The 26,881-nt window shown below is 44.4% G+C and overlaps 1 protein-coding gene across 4 annotated transcripts in view; it reads right to left on the reverse strand.

Annotated features, from left to right (window-relative positions):
* Positions 1-26,881, reverse strand: part of SLC9A9 (solute carrier family 9 member A9) — a 690,054-nt gene that overhangs the window by 275,352 nt on the left and 387,821 nt on the right. For all 4 annotated transcript variants that reach the window (XM_083178000.1, XM_083177999.1, XM_083177998.1 and 1 more), the window contains one exon: positions 12,991-13,144. In XM_083178000.1, the coding sequence (XP_083034126.1) occupies positions 12,991-13,144 (154 nt within the window). The remainder of the gene's footprint in view (positions 1-12,990; positions 13,145-26,881) is intronic.

Here is a 26,881-nt window from a genome sequence, read left to right on the forward strand (position 1 = left end):
GCATTTTGGGATGCACTAAGCATCCCCCGCCGGGTTACCGCGGCGGGGGGCATCGCCAGAAAAATCTGGCGATGCCCCATAGAAGCCTATGGGCTTCTACCGCATCCCACCGCATCCCACCGCCTCCCCGCAACGACCCGCCGCCGCTTCGCGCCGACCCCCCGCATCGCCCCCTCCCCCCTCACCTGTGTCCGGGCAGCACAGGGCAGTGCTGCCCGGACCTGTGACCTCCTCCCTGCACTGATCCTCTTCCGGGTGCAGGGAGGAGGAGAGCCCGGCGCAGCAGCAGCAGCGCCGGGTGTGTGAGGGAGGGGGGTGCCGCCGGGACCTGCTGGGACCCGACGACTCTCACCGCAAAGGACAGCTCTTAACGCAAGAGCTGTCCTTTGCCTTAATTATCGCATATGTTACTGCATATGCGATAATTAAATATGCGATGGGCGGCGAAGGGGGGCGGCGATTCTTAGAGAATCTCCCCCAGTGTCCATTACTGGTTAGGGGTGGACTGGGTGTCTGAAAATCTCAGGTTATTCTAATACTCATGAATGACAAGGAGCACAGTCAAATCTAAGGGGGTTTGGAATAACAGCTTGCCCCCATCTTTCTATACAGTATGTTGAGTGCTAGGAGGCAGACTTGTTCGGCAAGCCACTGTCTCTGTCTGCTGCTCAGCCAGGAAGTTATGATGCGTGCAGCCCTATTACTGGCCCTGACTCAACCAATCAAAGTAGTGGTTTTCTGCTAAGCAAGCTTGCACTTACTCTTCTAAAAGCAACTCCCTTCCAACATGGCCACTAGCTGCAAGACTGAAAGAGGGCACAGTAGACATATTTAAGTATAAACTTTGAAGTAAGTTAATGTATAAAAGTGATCAACAGACTTTGATATTTATTTCTGCAATGTCCACATGTGCTGCAGCTGCTATTCCGGTAAGCAGGTGTCTCTTTATATCATAGCTGCACTCACCATTCATTCAGCTCATAAAAACAAATTCTAGACTGCTTCAACTTCATGCCAATTATTTGCAATTGATTGGCATAAGCTAGTTTACATTACAGTTTCTTTTTCATTAAATAGCAAACTAGCTATTTTACATAATACTATTTCACATTCAGTAAGCGATCCCTTAACACTCAGTTTTAGCAATTAATTGTATATTCAGAATATCTTAGGTTGTTATGTCTCCTGCCAACTCTGATTCCCGTTACTGTTCCTTCCAGTCCAGCATTTTGCAGTACAATTAAAGAGGTTAAACGACAGTTATGTATATGTGCAATATTTCTAAACTCAACGGCCAGATTCAGAGATGGACATAGCAGAAAAGCATCTGCATCTTTGTACACAGCGGTTGTGCTAAAATAGGCTAATACTGCGGGAGGTATATTGTGTAAATAGACATCTCTTGCCGGCTTCTGTGATTTGCTGCTGTGTCTAATGATGCAGCATCGGATCGTATTGCATTACCAGAATGGCCAGTGTCTTCATGTAGCCGGAACCAGTGAACCTGCATCCAAGCATGGCCACAGGATGCCTGGAATAATGGGCCACCTCGCTTATGTTTTCTATAATACTGGCCGGGATCGTCCCTTCCCCAAACAGCCACATCATGTCAAATCATGCTGCAGCTTAGAGGGCACTGCAACTGTCATTCAGGGCCAGATGAAAGATTGGGGGGGGGGGGGGGGGGGGTGTGTGACACTTAATACTGGGGCCTGGGGAAAGGGGGTGGGGGGTATACAGAAGATTGTGCATACCTCCCAAAATAATCCACTCCAGTAGGGAAAATATGCTCTTTATCTGTACTTCCCTCTTAAAATATGATTGGCGTCATCTGTGTTGAACTATTTCATTTATAAAATTAAGTCATTTCAACATAGATGATAGTAATCATACATAAATAATAAATAAAGAAGGAAGAACAGATAGGGTGCATTTTATCCCTCCCAGATGGGTCATGTCGGAAGGTGTGGATCGTGTATATATAAATTGAAACCATTGGAGTATAGTAGATTTAAATGAATAGTTTAATTTCGCCTGGGCATACACACGGAGTGATTTTTTGCTATTTTCTAAGCAATCTGACTAGATTGTTTACAAAGTAAGCACAGATCTCTGCATGTGTATACCCCGAGATATTAATTATCTCCTGCTATCTAAGTCAGTGCATGCAGTCAAAATCTAGTCAGATTGATTAGCATGTGACTGCAAATCTCTCTGTGTGTACAGAATGAGAGATACTGATCGCAATCTCTCATTCTGAACCACTACCAGGACTTTTTTTGCTTAAGCAAAATTGCTTAGCAAAATCCCTTATTACAAATCTCTACATGGGAGATCTGGACAGGAAATCGCCTACCCTAAATAGCTTAGCACACATCTCTACGTGTGTATGCCCCTTTATTTTATAAAGTTTCCTTGTAGTGGAACAAAGACAATGTAAACGACCTTAAAATACACATAGATAAATAAAATCTATAATCAAGAATAGCATCAGCTTCTGTACTACTTACACAAAGAGACCGGAATCAGTAGAGACAATATTATCACTGTGACAGAAGGGGTCCCGGGGTACAGTATCACCTGCACAGCACACCCCCCCCTTAATCTGGCTATGCCATCATTGCAGACGCAATGTGTAGCATAGATCCTAAGTAAATGCACAACTTATCGGAGATAATGTAGGCCATGTGTTTACATACATGTTGCCCCACATAATAATTTTTCAAATACAGCCACAACATGGCAGTTGGGAGCCGATTGTCTGATACTTTATTTACCACCACTTTATCACTTTTCAAGGCCTGTACACACGGTGGTGAGATATTGGCTAATGGACAATTTTGACTAAGCGATTTGACTAACTAATGATAGTCTCTGATCTAATCAAAATTGCCTTGCCTGCATGGTTTATCTATGCTAGGGGATACTGACTTAGCAGGGTTGCGCATCGCTAGCTCAAGCAGGGGAAACACTGTGAGATTTTGGACGATTTTGACTATCTGGTCAAAATCACCTGCCAAAAACGCACGTGTGAACACCCAGTTAGTACCCATTTAGTACATCTGGCCCTAAATGACCAGCTACAGCAGGGGTGGCCAAACCGGTCCTCGAGATCTACCAACGGTCCACATTTTTCAGGTTATGTAGCTGCTGCACAGCTGTAGTCATTACTAACTGTCACATTTTAACCCCTTCCCGACATTTGACGTACATTTACGTCATGGTCGGGAAGTACTTCCCGACACATGGCGTAAATGTACGTCATGGCATTTAACTGTCACCGCGTCTATAGACGCGGTGACAGTTTCAACATGTCTGCTGTCCCTGACAGCAGACATGTCCGTGCATGCCCCGGGGGGGCTGCGATGCCGCCCCCCCGTCGGCGATCGCTGTGATTGGCTGTTCAGTGTGAACAGCCAATTACAGCGTTTTCCTGTGTCACCGGCGAATAACGTTCGCCGGTGACACGGGATCAGAGGTGATTGGTGCTGTAAAGTACAGCACCAATCACCGCGGGGTGTAAGGGTGACACTGGTGTCACCCCACCGCACTCCGCCCGCCCCCAAAGGCCGTGATTGGTTCGTCGGACCGACGGACCAATCACAGCCAAGGAGGGGGATTTAAACTAACGGTGACTGCACTGCAGACGCCATTCCGGTCTGGAATAGCGTGCAGTGCGGTCACCGTACCTCCCTGCCGCCATACTGACCAGAACCTTGCTCCATAGCTTGCTCCATACTTACCTGATCGCTGCTTCATCACTGCTTCCTGGATCCTGTTACTACTTGTGCCTTCCTGTGAAATTGTGCTGCTGCAGTGTACTAGCTAGATAGAGAGAGATAGATAGAGAGAGATAGATAGAGAGATAGAGAGAGATAGAGAGAGATAGAGAGAGATAGAGAGAGATAGAGAGAGATAGAGAGAGAGATAGTGTCAGAGAGTGCTATATTTTGTGCTGCTGCAGTGTGATCTAGTTATAGATAGAGAGAGAGAGATAGAGAGAGAGAGATAGATAGAGAGGCCTAGTGACAGAGTGCTATATTTTGTGCTGCTGCAGTGTGATAGTTATAGAGAGATAGAGAGAGATAGAGAGAGATAGAGAGAGAGATAGTGTCAGAGAGTGCTATATTTTGTGCTGCTGCAGTGTGATATAGTTATAGATAGAGAGAGAGAGATAGAGAGAGAGAGATAGATAGAAAGGCCTAGTGACAGAGTGCTATATTTTGTGCTGCTGCAGTGTGATAGTTATAGAGAGATAGAGAGAGATAGAGAGAGAGAGATAGAGAGAGATAGTGACAGATTGTGCTATATATTTTTGATATAACTGACTGCTGCCCCCTCCTTTTGTGCTGATCAGTATAAATTAACTGATCAGCAACTTTTTGGGGGCGCAGGTTTTTTTTTATATATAGATATACCTGTCAGTGCTGCTGCTGCAGTGTCATAGAGTGATAGATAGTGAGAGATAGAGAGATAGAGAGAGATAGTGACAGAGAGTGATAGAGAGTGCTAAATTTTTTGGCTGCTGCCCCCGCCTTTTGTGCTGATCACTATATCTGAGGTGATCAGCAACTTTTTTGGGGGTACAGAGGTTTTTTTTTTTTTATATATACCTGTCAGTTGCACCAAAGGTTGTGCACCTGCTGCACCTCACTGGTAATCAGTGTCGCATCACTGATCACCTTTTTTTTTTGTGTGTGTGCTGTGGGGTCTTTTTTTAATTTTTTTTTTACACACACTGTGATTTTGTGGGTGTCCTGTGGCCGCTGTGCGCTGATCAGTGACGTACATCACTGATCATCTTTTTCGGCACAGGGTTGATCTATATATTTTTTTTTTTGATCAAATTCCTGTTGCCTTTGAGCGCTGTTCAGTGACAGACGTTACTGACCAACATCTGTGCTAAATTTTTGGCGCAGGACTTTTTTTTTTTTTTTTTTTAACCCCTTCAATTTTTTTTTTTAACCCCTTCAATTTTTTTTTTTTAACCCCTTCAATTTTTTTTTTTTTTTTAACCCCTCCATTTTTTTTTTTGTATAAAGTATTTTTTTTTCCTGCACACTACATACACACTACAACCTACATACCCCCCGGGTTGAAATAAAGTTTGTACCCCCCCCTACACTATACACGTGTTGAAACATTTCACTACCTGTAACACAAAAATAAAAATGGCATCCCAAATGTCCTCCCAAATGTCCTCCCAAATGTCCTCCCAGTCATCCAGGAGAATGTATTCAGCGGAGGAGGCATATGCCCTGCTTGCTTCTGACTCTGACACAGCCAGTGATGCAAGCGGGGAATTTGAAGGATTCGCCTTAAGCTCCTCTTCCTCCTCTGGTGATGAGGGACCCCCTCAAAGACGCCCCCGTAGATCAGCTGAGACCCCCCCCCCCAATAATTGATCTCGTATGGACCCCACCACCAGACAATTTTGAGCCCCAGGTTCCTGAGTTTTTGGCCATGCCAGGAATCCAATTTGATTCCACAGGTCTCAGAGAAATTGACTTTTTCAAATTATTTTTCTCTGATGATTTTATAAATTTAATGGTGGACCAAACTAATTTATATGCCCAGCAGTTTATTGCTCAAAACCCCACGTCATCATTTGCTAGGTGGACCCCTGTAGATGCAGTAGAGATGATGACGTTTTGGGGTCTGGTGTTTCATATGGGCATAGTAAAAAAGCCAGAAATTAGGCAATATTGGAGTACAGATGTTCTGTACAGTACTCCATTTTACCGTATGGCCATGCCCCGGACTCGATTTGAGACAATTCTTAAATTTATACATTACACCGATAATGCACAGTGCCCACCCAGAGATGATCCCACCTTTGACCGGCTATTCAAAGTCAGGCCGGTCATTGATCATTTCAGTGCCAAATTTGAAGAGGTGTACATCCCAGAAAAATTTATTTGTATCGACGAGTCCCTTATACATTTTAAAGGAAGGGTTAAATTCCGCCAGTACCTTCCCAGTAAGAGGGCAAGGTATGGCATAAAAATGTATAAACTGTGTGAAAGCACCTCAGGGTACACCCACAGGTTTAGGGTTTATGAAGGGAAGGATTCAAGAATTCAACCGCCAGAATGCCCCCCCTCCCTCGTAGGTGTTAGTGGGAAAATTGTCTGGGATTTAGTGCACCCCTTCCTGGATAAAGGTTATCACCTCTATGTGGATAACTTTTACACCAGCATCCCCCTGTTTAAGGCCCTTGGTTCAAGAGGTACAGCAGCTTGCGGTACTGTGCGCAAGAACCAAAGAGGCCTCCCAAAAACGCACATTGCCCAAGTAATGAGAAGGGGTGAAAGCAGGGGAATATGCACCGAAAATATGTTGTTGGTCAAATATAAGGACAAGAGGGATGTCCTTATACTGACAACAATTCACGGAGACAGTACCACCTCCGTCCCTGTACGAGGTACCAGTACCCACACCTCAAAACCTAATTGTATCCTGGATTACAATAGGTACATGGGCGGAGTGGATCTTTCAGATCAGGTACTGAAGCCGTACAGTGCCCTGCGGAAAACAAAAATCTGGTACAAGAAGGTGGCCGTGTATATCATCCAGATGGCACTGTATAACGCTTACGTGCTATTCCGTTCTACCGGCCAGAGGGGGACATTTATGCACTTTCAAGAGGAAGTCATAAAGGGCCTAATATTTGGGAACCTGCAGGCAGAGGGCCCCAGTACTTCTAGTACTGGCCCCCGTATTGTACCAGGGCAGCATTTTCCTGATGAAATCCCCTCCACTGGAAAAAAGGGCAGGACACAAAAAAGGTGCAAAGTTTGCTATAAAAAGGGAATAAGAAAGCAAACTATTTTCCAGTGTGACACTTGCCCCGACAAACCCGGCCTATGTATAAAGGAGTGTTTTAAAATATACCACACATCTATGGAATATTAGGTTCATAATTTCACCGTGCTTCGGGGGTCTTGCTAATGCCACATAGCACCCACCATTCATTCCACCAGAATCTGAGCCGCAAAATCCAAAAATCACTCCTTCCCTTCTGAGTCCTGCCATGCACCCAACTGGTATTTTTTGGTCACATGTGAGGCATTGCCGTACTCGGGAGAAATTGGGGCACAGATTTTGGGGTGCTCTGTCTCCTTCATTCCTTGTGAAAATGAAAAATTTTGAGCCAGAACTGCATTTTTGTGTAAAAAAATGTAATTTTTCATGTTCACTGCCCACTTGTATCAAAATTGGTGAAACCCCTGGGGGTTTGAAATGTACACTATACCCCTAGATGAATTCCCTGAGGGGTGTACTTTGCAAAATGGGGTCACTTGTGGGGGGGTTCCACTGTATTGGTGCTTTGGGGGTCTTGCTAATGCGACATAGCACCCACCATCATTCCACCAGAATTTGTGCTGCAAAATCCAAATATCACTCCTTCCCTTCTGAGTCCTGCCACTTTTTGGTCACACATGAGGCATTGCCGTACTCGGGAGAAATTGGGGCACAGATTTTGGGGTGCTTTGTCTCCTTCATTCCTTCTGAAAATGAAAAATTTTGAGCCAGAACTGCATTTTTGTGTAAAAAAATGTAATTTTTCATTTTCACTGCCCACTTGTATCAAAATTGGTGAAACCCCTGGGGGTTTGAAATGTACACTATACCCCTAGATGAATTCCCTGAGGGGTGTAGTTTGCAAAATGGGGTGACTTGTGGGGGGGTTCCACTGTATTGGTGCAACATAGCACCCACCATTCATTCCACCAGAATCTGTGCTGCAAAATCCAAAAATCACTCCTTCCCTTCTGAGTCCTGCCATGCACCCAACTGGTATTTTTTGGTCACATGTGAGGCATTGCCGTACTCGGGAGAAATTGGGGCACAGATTTTGGGGTGCTTTTTCTCCTTCATACCTTCTGAAAATGAAAAAATTTTGAGCCAGAACTGCATTTTTGTGTAAAAAATGTAATTTTTCTTTTTCACTGCCCACTTGTATCAAAATTGGTGAAACCCCTGGGGGTTTTAAATGTACACTATACCCCTAGATGAATTCCCTGAGGGGTGTAGTTTGCAAAATGGGGTCACTTGTGGGGGGGTTCCACTGTATTGGTGCTTGGGGGGTCTTGCTAATGCGACATAGCACCCACCAAAATTCCACCAGAATCTGAGCTGCAAAATCCAAAAATCACTCCTTCCCTTTTGAGTCCTGCCATGCACCCAACTGGTATTTTTTGGTCACATGTGAGGCATTGCCATACTCGGGAGAAATTGGGGCACAGATTTTGGGGTGCTTTTTCTCCTTCATACCTTCTGAAAATGAAAAATTTTGAGCCAGAACTGCATTTTTGTGTAAAAAATGTAATTTTTCATGTTCACTGCCCACTTGTATCAAAATTGGTGAAACCCCTGGGGGTTTGAAATGTACACTATACCCCTAGATGAATTCCCTGAGGGGTGTAGTTTGCAAAATGGGGTCACTTGTGGGGGGGTTCCACTGTATTGGTGCTTGGGGGGTCTTGCTAATGCAACATAGCACCCACCAAAATTCCACCAGAATCTGAGCTGCAAAATCCAAAAATCACTCCTTCCCTTCTGAGTCCTGCCATGCACCCAACTGGTATTTTTTGGTCACATGTGAGGCATTGCCGTACTCGGGAGAAATTGGGGCACAGATTTTGGGGTGCTTTGTCTCCTTCATACCTTCTGAAAATGAAAAATTTTGAGCCAGAACTGCATTTTTGTGTAAAAAAATGTAATTTTTCATTTTCACTGCCCACTTGTATCAAAATTGGTGAAACCCCTGGGGGTTTGAAATGTACACTATACCCCTAGATGAATTCCCTGAGGGGTGTACTTTGCAAAATGGGGTGACTTGTGGGGGGGTTCCACTGTATTGGTGCAACATAGCACCCACCATTCATTCCACCAAAATCTGTGCTGCAAAATCCAAAAATCACTCCTTCCGTTCTGAGTCCTGCCATGCACCCAACTGGTATTTTTTGGTCACATGTGAGGCATTGCCGTACTCGGGAGAAATTGGGGCACAGATTTTGGGGTGCTTTTTCTCCTTCATACCTTCTGAAAATGAAAAATTTTGAGCCAGAACTGCATTTTTGTGTAAAAAAATGTAATTTTTCATTTTCACTGCCCACTTGTATCAAAATTGGTGAAACCCCTGGGGGTTTGAAATGTACACTATACCCCTAGATGAATTCCCTGAGGGGTGTAGTTTTCAAAATGGGGTGACTTGTGGGGGGGTTCCACTGTATTGGTGCTTGGGGGGTCTTGCTAATGCGACATAGCACCCACCAAAATTCCACCAGAATCTGAGCTGCAAAATCCAAAAATCACTCCTTCCGTTCTGAGTCCTGCCATGCACCCAACTGGTATTTTTTGGTCACATGTGAGGCATTGCCGTACTCGGGAGAAATTGGGGCACAGATTTTGGGGTGCTTTTTCTCCTTCATACCTTCTGAAAATGAAAAATTTCGAGCCAGAACTGCATTTTTGTGTAAAAAATGTAATTTTTCATTTTCACTGCCCACTTGTATCAAAATTGGTGAAACCCCTGGGGGTTTGAAATGTACACTATACCCCTAGATGAATTCCCTGAGGGGTGTAGTTTTCAAAATGGGGTGACTTGTGGGGGGGTTCCACTGTATTGGTGCTTGGGGGGTCTTGCTAATGCGACATAGCACCCACCAAAATTCCACCAGAATCTGAGCCGCAAAATCCAAAAATCACTCCTTCCGTTCTGAGTCCTGCCATGCACCCAACTGGTATTTTTTGGTCACACGTGAGGCATTTCCGTACTCGGGAGAAATTGGGGCACATATTTTGGGGTGCTTTTTCTCCTTCATACCTTCTGAAAATGAAAAATTTTGAGCCAGAACTGCATTTTTGTGTAAAAAAATGTAATTTTTCATTTTCACTGCCCACTTGTATCAAAATTGGTGAAACCCCTGGGGGTTTGAAATGTACACTATACCCCTAGATGAATTCCCTGAGGGGTGTACTTTGCAAAATGGGGTGACTTGTGGGGGGGTTCCACTGTATTGGTGCAACATAGCACCCACCATTCATTCCACCAGAATCTGTGCTGCAAAATCCAAAAATCACTCCTTCCCTTCTGAGTCCTGCCATGCACCCAACTGGTATTTTTTGGTCACATGTGAGGCATTGCCGTACTCGGGAGAAATTGGGGCACAGATTTTGGGGTGCTTTTTCTCCTTCATACCTTCTGAAAATGAAAAATTTTGAGCCAGAACTGCATTTTTGTGTAAAAAAATGTAATTTTTCATTTTCACTGCCCACTTCTATCAAAATTGGTGAAACCCCTGGGGGTTTGAAATGTACACTATACCCCTAGATGAATTCCCTGAGGGGTGTAGTTTGCAAAATGGGGTCACTTGTGGGGGGGTTCCACTGTATTGGTGCTTGGGGGGTCTTGCTAATGCGACATAGCACCCACCAAAATTCCACCAGAATCTGAGCTGCAAAATCCAAAAATCACTCCTTCCCTTCTGAGTCCTGCCATGCACCCAACTGGTATTTTTTGGTCACATGTGAGGCATTGCCGTACTCGGGAGAAATTGGGGCACAGATTTTGGGGTGCTTTGTCTCCTTCATACCTTCTGAAAATGACAAATTTGGAGCCAGAACTGCATTTTTGTGTAAAAAAAATAATTTTTCATTTTCACTGCCCAGTTGTACCACAATTGGTGAAACCCCTGGGGGTTTGAAATGTACACTATACCCCTAGATGAATTCCCTGAGGGGTGTAGTTTGCAAAATGGGGTCACTTGTGGGGGGGTTCCTAACTTTTAGCATCTTATGGTGCCTTGAAACCTACATGGTGCCTAAAAAATAATCTCATAAAAAGGAGGCTCCAAAATCAAGTAGGTGCTCCCTCTATTATGAAGCCTGTGGTTTGGTCACCGTGCACACTAGGGCCACATATAGGATATTTATGAAAACAAAAGAATTGGGGGAATCAATTTTTAGTCACATTTCTCTAGTAAAATGTACTGTGTTCCTTATAAAAATGTATTAAAATTGCAAATCTGCAAAAAAAAAGAAATTTTGAAATTTCACCTACACTTTGTTTTAATTCCTGTGAAACACCTAAAGGGTTAACAAACTTCCAAAATGCTGTTTTGAATACTGTGAGGGGTGCAGTTTTTGAAATGGCATCATTTATGGGGGTGTCTCACATACAAGTCCCTCAAAGTCACATCAGAACTGAACTGGTCCCTAAAAAAATCAGTGTTTGAAATTTTCTTGAAAATTTGAGAATTTGCTATTCATATTGTAAGCCTCCTAGTGTCCCAAAAAATTAAAAGGAAGTTGAAATAATGATGTCAACATAAAGTAGACATATGGTCTATGTTAGTTATTCACTATTTTGAGTGGTAAGATTATTTGTCTCACAAGCAGAAAATTTAACATTTTGCAAATCGCTAAATTTTCCATTTTTTCACGATATTTTGGTATTTTTCACAAAAAAACACAGACTGTATCGACCCAAATTTACCACTAATTTGAAGTACAATGTGTCACGAAAAAACAATCTCAAAACCACTGGGATAAGTAAAAGCAAAAAAAAGTTATCCCCACTTAAGTGAGACATGTCAGATTTGAAAAAAAGGGCTCTGTCAGGAACGCAAAAACTGGCTCTGTCAGGAAGGGGTTAAAACATGCTGCATTCATTACTACTATAGATCCACAGGTTGCCTGGAAAACATGCACCGTTGGTAGATCTTGAGGACAGGTTTGGCCACCCCTGAGCTACAGTATACTCCCTTTAAGACTGATCCACAGTTTGAGCTAGATATACAAAGTCTACAGTGTTGATAATAGAAACATGCAGATATAAAACAGTGGTACTATAATAGACTCCATTTGGCCAATTTTCTATCTTCAGATTGCGATGTCTGAGACGAGTATTAACCAAAGGCTATTATGCACAGTTAAGTAGAGATTAAACATCCTGTTTTATAGTCTGAAGGGCACAACGGTGCAGAAGATCTGTTTGAAATGGATTGATCTCTGCAGATGCACAGACAAGAGTAGGATGCAATGTTATGTACACACACACCCTGTAGCAAATGCCTCTTTACCATCCTATCTACACTTAAAGTGAGAAGGATCCAAGATGTGTATGTCTCAGAATCTACTTTGCCTGATTCAGCAAAGGAGCGACTGTGTAATACCGTATAGCTAATATGCTAATACAGCAGATGGCCTCTGGTGTAAACAGATGTCTTCTGCCTGCTTCCATGATCCTCTATTGCATCTCAAGACGTGCCGACAGATCACTCTGTGTGATGATAGATAACACTTCAGACTCAGAGGGGGACATTTACTAAGATGTGTATTCTACTTCACATGTGATGATTCTGATTGGTTGCCCATAGCAACATCACATGTTAAGTAGAATACACATCTTAGTAAATTTCCAGCAGAGTATCAAGTGTGCAGTATAGATCAGTAAATCTGCGTCACCAGATGCAGCTGAATTCAGGCTTGTGTGTGATCAGGGCCATTGTTTGAAGTGTATTCAATGAAGCTGGCGATGGGGTTTTTATGGCGAGGATGGCTTATTTTCGGGGAGGATTGCAGAAAACAAGCCATCCTTTCCATTTAACCCCCTCGCCGGCCGCTCATCCTATTCTATGTTCCCGGGGGAATCCTCACCATTAAGAACAGCGAGGTTTGTGGCTAATGCAACAAGCCCACTCATATAGTGGCAAGCCTCGCCATTTTCACAGCCGCACTCGCCATTTCCACCTCGCTTTCTAGAAATAGCGAGGTGGAAACGGTGAGTGCAGGGGGTCAGTTGAATACTGATGGCAAGATATGACCGCGAGCAATAGGCACTGCTCGCCATCATAGCTCGCCTGATCGGCATTGAATACACCACTTTGTGTTTATTTGTGCAAGCAATGTGGTGGACACTACTTTAGCTACTCAGTCAGGGAGAACAATGACTTCAGCATAATCACACCATAAACAACTAACCTGATTTGGAGCCATGTGAGCATTGGTGTTGTACCCCCACCAAATACCCACACTGTGAAGAAAACGACCAACAACGTTGTGGTAAACATCATTTGTTTAGGCTGAGAGTCTGTGTCTCTTATTGCTAGAGCGAATGCTATTGCTCCACGCAAACCTGAAAAAGAGAAATGAAATACAGTGAATAATCTCCTATATATTTGGCTACATCTGTCACTCAAAGTGGGTGTCTGTGTCTATAACGCTCTGTTCCTGGACTTTCCTCTTAATGTGTGATTGCCTTCATCTGTGCTGAACACCTTTTTGAGAAATTAACCTGTTTAAAACAGGTGATGGCAATCATACATTAAGGGGAAGTCTAGAAACAGAGCATTGTGTCCCTCCTGGAGAGGGTCATGTTGGGAGGTATGTGACAGAGAACCAGCCCAGTGAGCCCACAGACAGTGCCAGACACTCACTGCCTTCCCATGTTGCCCAGCACTGCTACTCCACAGCCACCAGGTGAGCGCCCCCCTCCCGCGATTTGCGGCAAAACCTCCCCCCCCGCGCCCACCCCCCTCCCGCGATTCGCGGCAAAAACACCCGCTCCCCCGCGACCCCCCCTACCGCGATTCGCAGCAAAAACACCCCCGCGACCCCCCCTCCCGCGATTTGCTGCAAAAAGAACCCCCCCACGACCCCTCCCGCAATTCGCGTCATAACCACCACCCCGCGACCCCCCCCTCCCGCGAATCGCGGCAAACCCTCCCCCGTGACCCCCCCCCCCGATTCGCGGAAAAAACACCCCCACCGCGACCTCCCTCCCGCGATTCGCGGCAAAAAGAACCCCCCCGCGACCCCCCTTGCTCGATTGGCGGCACCCCCCCTGCGACCCCCCTCCCGCGATTCGCGGCACCCCCCCCCCCCTAAATTCGCAGCAGCCCCAGGATTAAATGGCACATGCAAAACACTGACATGGCTATGGTCGACAATGAAAAAGGTTGACATGAGTTTTTGAAGATTTATTTTTAATTTTTTTAATTTTTTCATATTCATTGTCATGTGTCGACATGGACACCAATGAAGTGGCACACTTATGTCAACATTTACATGTGTTGACCTTTCTGTGTTGATTTTTTCTTGTGACGATTCGCGTCACACCCACCCCCCCCCGCAACCCCCACTCCCGCGATTCACGGCACACACACACACCCCCGCGATTCTCGGCACCCCACCCCGTGACCCCCCCTCCCGTGATTCACGGCACACCCCCGCGACCCCCCCTCCCATGATTCGCCGCAACCCCCGCCCCGTAACCCCCCCTCCCGCGATTCGCGGCACCCACCCCCGCGACCCCCCCTCCCGCAATTCGCGGCACCCCCCCGCGATTCGCGGCAGCTCCAGAATTAAATTGCACATGGAAAACACTGACATGGCTATGGTCGACAATGAAAAAGGTTGACATGAGTTTTTGAATTTTTTTTTTTTTTCATTTTTTTTATATTTTCATATTCATTCTCATGTGTCGACATGGACACCAATGAAGTGCCACACTTATGTCAACATTTACATGTGTTGACCTTTCTGTGTTGATTTTTTCTTGTGGCGATTTGCGTCACACCCACCCCCCCCGCAACCCCCACTCCCGCGATTCACGGCACACACACACACCCCCGCGATTCTCGGCACCCCACCCCGTGACCCCCCCTCCCGTGATTCACGGCACACCCCCGCGACCCCCCCTCCCATGATTCGCCGCAACCCCCGCCCCGTAACCCCCCCTCCCGCGATTCGCGGCACCCACCCCCGCGACCCCCCCTCCCGCAATTCGCGGCACCCCCCCGCGATTCGCGGCAGCTCCAGAATTAAATTGCACATGGAAAACACTGACATGGCTATGGTCGACAATGAAAAAGGTTGACATGAGTTTTTGAATTTTTTTTTTTTTCATTTTTTGAATATTTTCATATTCATTCTCATGTGTCGACATGGACACCAATGAAGTGCCACACTTATGTCAACATTTACATGTGTTGACCTTTCTGTGTTGATTTTTTCTTGTGGCGATTTGCGTCACACCCACCCCCCCCCCCCGCAACCCCCACTCCCGCGATTCACGGCACACACACACACCCCCGCGATTCTCGGCACCCCACCCCGTGACCCCCCTCCCGTGATTCACGGCACACCCCCGCGACCCCTTCTACCATGATTCGCCGCAACCCCCGCCCCCGTAACCCCCCTCCCGCGATTTGCGGCAACCCACCCCGCGACCCCCCTCCCGCGATTCTCTGCAATCCCTCCCCTCCCGCGATTCGCAGCATCCACCCCCCCACAACCCCCCCTCCTGCAATTCGCGGCACCCTCCGCGACCCCCCCCTCCAGCGATTCGCGGACACCTAAGTTGCAATACAGGGCATCTTTCATACAATTCTAACCATATTTCTCATATACAAACGTTCACAAATTAAGGGGGCGCAGCCCCTTACGACGGTGTGAAGAGCGCCCGTAGGGCGCGATGAATCACCTAGTCATATATAAGTAACTATATTAAAATAACCTACTACCTTGATACTTTCCTTTTAAATATTTTTTTGTCTCATGGTACTTACTGTATTGCTTAAATACATTCATCCAACATGTACTGTGTATGTAGGAAGTAACGAAAATTTACAGGATAACTTACCCTATTACCCACTCAACTACCGGCAAATATTTAGTAGAATTTGTAAAAAAAAAAAAAAAAAAAAAATGTGAATAATATCTATTTAAAAACAGGATGTTTGTACTTAGCAGTAAAATCCTTTTCTCTGAATCCATGGGGGACACTGGAGTTACATTGGAGGATAGCCAGTTGGTGATTGGAGCCTGGCAATTCAAATCTGAAGATTTGAAATGGGCTCCTCCCCTCTCTATATTCCACATGACCGGAGACACTGAAGAAATATGGCAGACTGTAGGATATAGCAGACAAATGGAAAGACATCCAGCTTGAAAAAGGAGACCTCCGTGTCTCCGAAACTCATTGCTGCTACACTTTGGGACACATATCCGTTGACTGCTAGTGCACTGTCGGCACTTTATCAGCACTTGGACACTTTATTTTGGACGCACTCTTGCACTTTATCCTGGGGATCCACACCGAAAAAGCCATCTGTGGTGGTGCCGCAGAACTTCAGTGGAAGGTTAGCCCACCGCAGCACCCACAAATGGTGAGAATTCTATATCACCCCCAGAGATTAAATGAAATGAAGTATCATGAAATGCGATCCACATGGTGTCCTATAGTAATTTTTATTCATTTTCATTGATTTCACATTGTTCTGTTGTTGTTCAAATAAATAATTCTTTGTAAAAATTGTGTATAGAACATTTTTAAGGAGGCTACGCTAAACCAATACAATGGTTCAACTAAAGGAAATTCATAAAACATAGGTGTATTCGTATCCAGAAATACACCTATTTTTTTACACATTCATATTTTCGGTATTTACTATTCCGAAAATATTAGTATTCGTATTGATGGCACATTTGTATTTGTATTTACAAATACGAATGGATACACCATCGATAAAATACGACAGGAATCACCATTCAAAAGAATGATGATTCCTAATTTGCTGAGCGGCCATATTAAAATACGGCCACTAATTATTGGTAAATGGTCGATAATTGCCGCCAGTTACGCCAGGAAAATACACTTAATTTTCCTGGCATATTTGGGAGAAGCCTGCACGGATCAGTCAGATCCACGCAGGCTTCAGTGTACAAGGCACCATGAAAGTAGTAAAAAATAGAATTAAAAACTATTGTCTAATACTGTGGAACTATGAGTCCCAGCAAGCCTCACACGCATGCTGGGACTTGGAGAACCACAAGTCCCAGCATGCGGGGCATTAAAGGGCCCGCTGGAACTTGTAGTTCCACAGTGATAGAAATAGTTAAATAAACACACTGACACACAGATGAAAAATAAAACTTTAATACATACATACATACATACAGTAGCCCATACATACTGATACTTACCTATCTTGAGCCCGTAGGTAGGTCTCCGTCCATCGGTCCTGGCGTCCTGTTGTCATTTTGGGGACCTGTGGAAGGAAATGATTCTTACCAAAGTCCTCCGGCGTAGATCGGTACTTTTGGTTCCGCCGTAGTCCAGGGATCTTGAAAAAAATAACAACCCGCAAACTCGAATTTCTCGGCTCCTGATTGGCCACTAGATAGAATCATTCGGGGGAAAGGCGCTGAAGATGAAGCTTCAGTGGCTCTCCCATTTAATCTGCTGGTGTCGAGATTGCGGGTTGTTATTTTTTTCAAGATAATAATAATAATAATAATAATAATAATAATAATGTTATTTATATAGCACTTTTCTCCTAATAGGACTACTTAACAACTTAACAAGGGACATTAGTAAAATGCTTGGGTGAACATGAAAGTCTTGAGTCTATTTTTGAAAGTTTCCAGAGTGGAAGCTTCTCCCACTGAGCAGGGAAGTGAGTTCCATAGAGTTGGAGCCACAGCGCTGAAAGCGCGACCCCCAGATGAATTAGGGAAATTCTGGGTACTGTTAGTAGTCCTTCATCAACCGATTGCAGTAATCGAGTGAGACAATAAGGGATCAGAAGCTGCTGTAGTTACCTTGGGCCCTGGTCATGTAGAGCTTTAAAAGTCAGTAAGCCAATCTTGAAAATTATTCGCCATCTTATAGGCAGCCAGTGAAGGGAGTACAGAATGGGTGTTATGTGGCTGGAGCAGGGCTGATTGGTTAATAGCCTGGCAGCTGTATTTTGTACGATCTGCAAGCGGTGCAATTCTTTTCAGACCGAGGTAGAGGGCATTGCAGTAGTCGAGTCGCGATGATACAAATGTATGTATGACTTTAAGCAGATCTTCTGAGGGAATTAAGTGCTTAGCTAGAATGAGGATTTAATTGTGGCTGATACCTGATGTTTAAGTGTCAAGCCACTATCCAGGACAATAGCAAGATTCTGCACGTTTTCCGTATTTTGAAGTTCTGCACCCCCAAGCGTAAGTCCTGTTGGTGGGATCTTCTGAAGTCTTGCCCTGTGACCAATCATAAGCAGTTCTGTTTTATCAGGGTTCAGTAGCAGCCAATTGGCACTCATCCACTCCTGTAGCTCAGCTAGACAGCCATTTAGGGTTGGTATTGGGTTCTCAGTACCTGGAGCAAAGAACAGGTATAGTTGTGTATCATCTGCATAGCAGTGGTAAACCAGGCCATGGACTGTAAGATCCCTGGACTCCGGCGGAACCAATGTGACCGATCTACGCCGGAGGACCTTTGTAAGAATACTTTCCTTCCACAGGTCACCAAAAGGATTTCTTCGGACCCCAGGATCCCCGGACCCCAGGACCGATGGACGGGGACCTACCTATGGGCTCAAGATAGGTAAGTATCAGTATGTATGGGCTCTGTATGGAAATACAAGTTCCAGTGGGTCCTTTAATGCCCTGCATGCTGGGACCTGTGGTTTTCCAAGTCCCAGCATGTGGGGGAGGTTTGCTGGGACTCATAGTTCCACAGTATTAGACAATATGGAAAAATGGAAAAAAACGAAACACTGTTCCAATGGTGGAAACTCCTACAAAGTATGATGTGTGGCAGCAGATTTATCTGCCTCAAAGAATAACAAAGTACTGGGTTTTTTTACATACAGTTTGAACAATTCCTTTAATCAGATTTTGTTTGTTACTTTATTAGATGATGAAAATTGCTTTGAACATGAATGCAGTAATACACATAAATCTAAAGGATTAACAAACCTTCTCTCAACACTAATTTACAGTAGACCTGGGAGCCTGTAACTGTAGTACGTGGAGCACTTTAATGTAATGTAAGAAGACCATTCCTGTGTTTCTCTGTGATTTACAGCGTAAATCCAATGACCACAAAGCAATTTCTTCTCAATTGTTCACAATATAATACTTGTCATCAAATCCTAACTAATTTAGCCCCAAGGATTATGTGAAAATCTCTATTATTTAAAGAATGAAGTGAAATCAATGCAAATAGCCACTTCATTTTCATTTACTATGTAAACCAGTTCTGGGGTATATAAAACATTATGAAGCTTCTACAGTATATATCACATTTGCAAAATGATCATAAAACCATGAAAGGAATGTGAGAAATAAATCATGGTAATATTGCAATGGTGGCTTTGGTATCACTGGTGTATAAATGTAATAGGGTCCGAGTTTGCCAGAGCTGCCAGATGCCAGCCCATCGTGGACATTTCTTTAAAGCGGCAATCACTTACAAGGCAAAACCAGGTTGCTTTTGCCTCAAAAATGATTGACTCTTTAGGATAAGTCAGATCGACCAGCATTCCACACTTCCTAATTGACTAACCACAATGCAAAACCTTTTAAGTGTCTCTCCATATTCAAAAACAGGAAAATGGCGGTGTACTGTTCAAAATAGAAAATGTGACATAAAAGTGTGACCTCTTTATCCCTTTAACAAGCTCCATTTCACTCAAATATTCTGCAGGTTCAAACAAATATGTATATAATTTAGCTGAACGTTGCTTTATTACCCTAAATGTTCTTGGCAGCTTCCAGGCCAATCAATGTCATCACATACTGTATATATCTCATTTATTGATTCCAAATGTCAGCAGAAGCCAATAGGAGGGGGACGTGCGCTGGCTTCCTTTGTGCTTGTCTGACTCAGCATTGGAATTCTAATCCTTAACATAAATGGTGGTCAAAATGTCTTGAATTTTTGCGTGTTCCAGAATGCCAGTATAGCCCAGAGGGTGACGGATGACCTACCAACAGTCGAGATTCTGGTAGTCATTATACCAACGTCAGAATACTGACTGTTTAAACCCCGACAGTTGGAATCCTGACTGACAGGGGCTATTCTCCCTTGCGGGGGTCCACGACCTCCATAGAGGGAGAATAGAATAGGTGACAAGCACAGCGAGCCTGCAATGGGGCTTTGTTGCGCTTGCACCGATGTCTGAGTCCCGGCAGTCGGGATTCCGATGTCAAAATCCTGACTGTCGGCGTGCTATACCCCACCTAGCCCAGGACCCATGCTGTGCACTCCTGCTGCTCTTACCAGGATTACTGTGTTCTGCCGCCTCCACAACCAACTTATGTTGAGAGATTTATTAGGTTCCCCCCTTATCAGGCAACAATTTTGTGTAATTGCAATGGGAGTCAAAACTATTTATACACGCCACAACAAACATTTGAAAAGTTTAAAGCATTTAATGCAACATCTACAATTAAATCCATAATCATTGAGATGAGCTTTAATGGGACTAGAGAAGCACATGAAAATCGTGCTGTATGTTTCCAGCTACTAAATATGCAATGATCTTTGCACCCATCAAATGCAGTGCTCAGGAATTAATTTCTCTGTAATTTCCAGTATTTCAGTTAGCAGTCTACATTGTACAGCAATTGACAGATAAGTGTTCTCCACCATAAGCTGAGTGCACAAATACTGACAAGTATCATTTTAATGTTATTTATTTTTAGATGGTTATTTATTTATTTATTAAGTTTCCTATATAGCGCATACATATTCCGCAGCGCTTTACAGAGAATATTTGAACATTCACATCAGTCCCTGCCCCAGTAGAGCTTACACTCTACATTCCCTACCACAGATACACGCAGACACAGACATTCTAGGGTTAATTTTTGTTGGGAGCCAATTAGCCTACCAGTATATTTTTGTATTGTGGGAGGAAACCGGAGTACCCGGAGGAAAGCCACGCAAGTACGGGGAGAATATACAAACTCTGCACAGTTAGAGCCATGGTGGGAATCGAACCCATGACCTCAGCACTGTGAGGCAGTAATGCTAACCTTTACACCGTCCATACTGGTTGTAATTATTAAGGGGTCCAACTCAGTCATACCAGCCTAGGTCCTCAAGGCACACTAAGGGCAAATTGTGGTGCGATTTTTGCACATGTGCGATTTTTAGGTAAAAAAAACATACGGAATTGCATGTTTACCAAAAATCACACCTGTTCTAATGTGCGAATTGTGGTAAAATTCAAAAAAATCACAAATTCAAAATCACATCCAGATGTTTTCTAATAGAAAACATCCAAATCGCTAATTTTATAGGGTTCAATTTGCAACCTTAAAATTACCACAAATCACTAAACAAATAGACCAGGTCCAGCCTGGGGAGTTTGACAGAACCATGCACCATGCACATATCAGTGAGAAGTGATAAAGTGCCTGGTACTTTATCACCAGCCAATCAGCTCCAAACTGTCCCTTTATAAACCAGCCTGTAACTTAACAGTCATGAGCTGATTGGCCATTGATAGGCACTTCACTTATCACTGCTTCATACATCTACCCCTCAGCCACAATTGTTAATGTAGGTTAGCACTAAATTTTGCATTATCCTACAGAACAATGATACAAAAAGGGTAGTTATGTGCATATGTTTATGAGCTTAGTTACATGGATGAAACAAAGGGAGAAAGGGCCCTCCCTGAGAAATCTCACATGCTAAAGGGAGTAAAGAAATTACAGACCATAGGGGATATTCCATTCCTGGCGATATTTCCAGAAGGTACAAATATTGGCAGTCATAGGCGTGCGCACGGGGGGTGCGAGGGGTGCACATGCACCTTCTAATGACGGCACCCCCCCCCCTCACCATTGCAAGCAAAATGCATTACGCTAATTTAAATTCCCACAGACAGGGCTCCAAATAGACACACGTCGGGCGCCAGGCTTAAAGAGCACATAAAGCTCCAGCCTCAGGGATGTGGCTTGGCCAGCAAACTCTAAAGCCGCAGTGGAGGAGCTCCCGGGCCCATACCCCTGCCCTGTGGAACTTCACCCTCTCCAGTGGCTCCTACTTTCCTCCCGATGCCTCACCCGACTCCCTCTCTCCCAGAAGCCCCCTCCGACGCATTATGGTGTGTGGTATCATGTGTAATAGGCATTACGGGGTGTGGCGTTATGTGTAATGGGTATTACGGTGTGTGGCACCATGTGTAATGGGCATTAGTGTGTGGTGTCATGTGTAATGGGTATTACGGTGTATGGCGTCATGTGTAATGGGCATTGCGGTGTGTGACGTCATGTGTAATGGGCAATACCGTGTAAATTTATGCAGCACGCACTGTCCCTATTTCTGGTGTATGGTGGGAATGATTAATTTTGAAGCCCATATACATAAATACTGTAAGTCACCTATTTAGTTTGCACTGATGCCCAGTAGGTGGTGATAGACATGCCCAGTAGGCGATGATGACACGCCCCTCCAGTGGTGCACCCCCTAAGAAAATGGTCTGCGCACGCCTATGTTGGCAGTTCAGTATTAAATCCCAGCCAGGACTCGTGGCCATTTTTTGCCAACAGGCGGCCATTTTCGCTAATTCACAGCCGTTCCGGCACTCAACAGTTGGAACATTGAATACAGACTGTCGAGAGCAATAGAATCCGGCAAAAACAGACATGATTCAGGCGGTCGGGAGCGTCCCGACAGTGGTAAACCAGATTGATTATTCCCCCATATGATGTTGAAAACCATTGTATGGTACAAGGCATTCCCTCATTGCGCCAATTGAATCATATTAAATATAAATAAATATCCATATTTTAAAAAGTGTTTTCTTATATTTGAGTTATATTGCACATTGGTCAATTGGTCATATCACATACTGTAGGTGGAAATAAACACCCCAAAACTGTATGAGTGATATCTACTAAGCCTTGAAAAGTGATGAAATGGAGAGTGATAAACCACCAGCCAATCAGCTCCTAACCTTCATTTTTCAAACTAAACCTGTAACATGGTAGATAGGAGCCGATTGGCTGGTGGTTTATCACTCTCCATTTCATCACTTTTCAAGCTTAGTAAATCTGGCCCTTGATGAGATATCATTACCATACATTATCTAAGCACCAATATGATGTACTGTTGTTTTGTCATTTACTACAGTAGATGACAATGCTGACCACTTCAGGGATTTCATATCATGGGCAGGGGGCAACAACTGTAAATAATGTACTGATATGTCGGCATAAAAAATAGTCTATTCCACTCAGCACCGCCATATCACTTAGAAGGTCAAAAAAGTGATAAAAAGGTAATCTGGCCGCAGAATGATTTCAAAATGGAATTTCTTTAAAGACCTGTTCATGTGCTTTGTGGGGCACGGTGTTATTTAAAGATAGATATAGGAGGTTGGGAAGGTTCTCATAAGCTGTGATTTTGAATGTCACAAACAAAGAGCTTGGAGAAAAGCTAAGTGCAAGGCCAGATTCCAGAGAATGACAAGGGAATGCTAAGAGAAAATAACAGGTGATTGCAGGTCGTTGATAAAGACAGATTTCAACCTTTTAAATTCCTGAAAATAGCTTCTAGACACCAACGCAGATAAATGAAACAACAGCTTTCAAAAGGCAGATATTGGTTCAGTTTGTGCAAATTGGCTAGAAAAGCATTAAATAGTGGTTTATGTGACATTAAATAAGAATAAAGACCATGCATGAGAATTTCATTACCAGTGCCACATAGCAGGAAGGCATTTGAGCTTCTGTATGTGGAGCACTAGGAAAACATCTTTTTTTTATGATAAGGCTGAATTATTTCTAGATATATAGATAATCGTGTCGTAGCATATGGTTTTATGTCTTGAATTACATCTAATGAAACTCCAAGTCTGATCTAATGGATAGTTTTTCGTTTTTGGCAGATTTAATCTTTTTTTTTTCTCGTCATCCCATTACAAATCTTCAAAGAGGATTTTATAGGGAAGTGTTGATTTTGCTGGTAGTTATAATAAATAAGTGTTGAGAGGTGGTGAGATATTACAAGCCTCTTCAAATAACTAACTCAATAAATCTTTATTAACATAGCAGCAAAGTAATAGAACTTCATGTTTTTACTTGAAGAATGTGAAGTATTCCCAGCTGTGTTTTATGTCATGCCTCCGTCATACAGCAAGTCACTCTATAGTGACTTGCTGTATGAGGATAATGTGGAAAATCCAAACAGCAGCAACATGCAAACAAACTCCAGTCCAGGTTTCCTAACTGATATGATCAGGGTTGGGCTGATCAGCAGCACCAGTGTTCTCCTGATATAAGGGTTTCCAGGGCAGGGGCTCATTGCTCCTGATGGTGGAACCCAGATACACTTTCCTTTGCAGAGTAGACTGCCTGTTTTAATTACAGGGCAAACTTCTGTGCAGTTACCAGGTGTGGTAACAGTCATTAGGTCAACATGCAGAAGGTCCACAATGACAAAAGGTTGACACAAGCAAACGGTCAACATGGAAAACATAAAAGGTTCAACGTGAGTTTTTCAGGGGGTTTTCAATGTTGATACCTGAGCACATGGACCACCAATGGTGTACGGCTTCACTCAGCATGTTTCGAGCCACTTTACAGTTCCCAAACGTCCATGCAAATGGCAAAGTATGAAGAAGTTTAGCAAAAATCCCCAAGAATCAACCTGTTCATGGGTCAACCTTTTACTTGTGGCAAACTTGTCCTTCTTTTTGCATATTAACCTTTTGGTGTCGATCTAGACATTGTCTAATGCTGGTGTTATTCCAGTTCCATTGTGGTCCCAGCCCATTCCGGTATCCTTCTAGTCTTTTTTCAGTTTACTAATGCACCATTCAAATGTCCAGCATTCCCAATGCCTGGCACCCTATGTGTCCCTGGTGACTATACAGCATAGTAGTGCTATTAAGAAGCCAGTGTTCCCGATGCCTACTACCCTGGGTGTTACGGGTGACTATACAGTGTTGCAGTGCTTCCCCGATGCCTCCCTATCCTTAATCCCCAAATGAACAGATTTAGGACACGTTTCTCATTAATTAATAGACCCCAAGTGGCAGTCATAACCTAACTATAAAGAGATGTATATAAATGTGGCTGAGAAAGGAGATGGTTCATAATTGTGGAATTGTGGAGTATTAAACTACTGATAATGCAAAGGTATATGATCGTAAAGGGGGGGGGGGGACTAGCACTAAGTATCTAGGGCTCCATCTAAGAAAGAGTCATAACACCTCTGGCACTCATTTATGGTTCTAGAAGGGATTAGGGGCCTAATTCAGAACTGATCACTCATCTACATTTTTGCAGATGAGTAGTTAGCCACCACTTAGACAGATAAAAAACCCGCCCTGTGCAAATCTGCAGGTTCATTGCGAAAAGCTCGCAATCGGCTATTCACTGCAAATCCATATACAATTCACTCATCAACTGCTTTTCCCAGTCTATGTAAATGTGACAAGGTCTGACCCTTCCACAGCTCTGTGACAGAGACTAGATGATCACACACTTCCCTTAAAATGCCTGCACTTTTTTCTGACACTTACAGAAAACAGGTTACCACCCCCAAACACCGGCTTCTTGTCAGTCAAATTGCGAGGGGATTGCGTTAAGGTGAGTACACACGGGTGCAATTTCATGTGAAATCGCTGGGAATATGGTCGCTGAGCGATAAATCGCCAGCTGCGCGCTCCTGTGTGCACTGCCTAATGGTCGCTGGTCGCAGGAGCATGCTCCTGCGACCAGTGGCTTTCCCCGGCGATCGCTGTGCCAGGAGGTCAGCGCCGGGGAGATCAGCGTTGATCTCCCCAGCCCTGTGCCGCTGCTCCCTCTCTCCTCCCATCAAAGTGACAGCAGCAGCGTCTGCTGCTGCTGCGCTCCCCCTCCGCCCCGTAGCAGTGTCTCCTTTTCATTGCTGATGAAAAGGAGACACTGAGCAATATGATTGCTGGGGATATATTGCTAGCAATATATCCCCAGCAATCATATTACCCCGTGTGTACACAGCATGAGATACTCTTGCTATTCCTGTCACTATTTAGGCGCACGCATCCACAGTCGATAATTGAATGGCTTGCGAATTTGCACAGCAGTGATCACATCTAAATAACCCCCTAGGACTGCAATGCTATATTTAGCTCTACCGATGTTTCCTACAGATGGAGCACGTCTCTTGCTTGGTCTGGGATCGCCAGAATGTCCTCGCTGGCGATCGCCGGTGCAGAGGCGCTCCATCTGTTTGGGAAGCGTGTGCATCTCACACGCACGCGCATCCCAGTTTCAGGGCAGCGCCGCTGCGGGTCCTGCCCCTTTCCACTTCAGGGATACGGGCAGGGATAGGGGGGACAGCGGAGCGCCGAGGGGGAGGTGGTGTGGACCCGTAGACAGCTCCGTAGCCACGGGGCGTGTGAACATCTCGGGAGCCGGACGCTGGCCCTGCAAGGAAGAGGGCTCCGCTCAGTTTGCGCTCTATGCACATGCTCAGGCAGACTTCATGGATGTGCATTAGTGAGTAAACTGTTGCTGGCCGTGTTAGGATGTCAGCAACACAGCAGAGGATGCAACATTGTAGAGGGACACCACTGGTCCTCACCGAGCAGGTAAGTGATGGTAAATGTGACACCAACATATATTTTCACTCTTAAACGGAGCCCAAAGTATGATATAGTTTTAACAACAATATCAGATCAAAACAAAAGTAATGACTAAAGCACAATATACATCTCTCGCCCCTCCACTCAGTACTGAGCGAAGGGATGTGTATGCAAATCCTTCTCATACAGCCGAAGGGGAAAGAAATCTTTTGATTGTCAAGGCCAACCTGACATGGTGCTAAAAGAACAGGTACTGTGGTGGTCCACTAAAATACTAGTTAAATAGGTTTCCCCATGCAAAGACAATGGGAAGCCTTCACCAGATAGCAGCGTAATCACTTTCCAGTGTTAACCCCTTCCTGACAGAGCCAGTTTTTGCGTTCCTGACAGAGCCATTTTTTTCAAATCTGACATGTCTCACTTAAGTGGGGATAACTTTTTTTTGCTTTTACTTATCCCAGTGATTTTGAGATTGTTTTTTCGTGACACATTGTACTTCAAATTAGTGG

Source organism: Crinia signifera, chromosome 3 (genome assembly GCF_055691185.1).
Source record: "Crinia signifera chromosome 3, ASM5569118v1, whole genome shotgun sequence".
In the NCBI taxonomy this organism is placed as follows: Eukaryota; Metazoa; Chordata; class Amphibia; order Anura; family Myobatrachidae; genus Crinia; species Crinia signifera.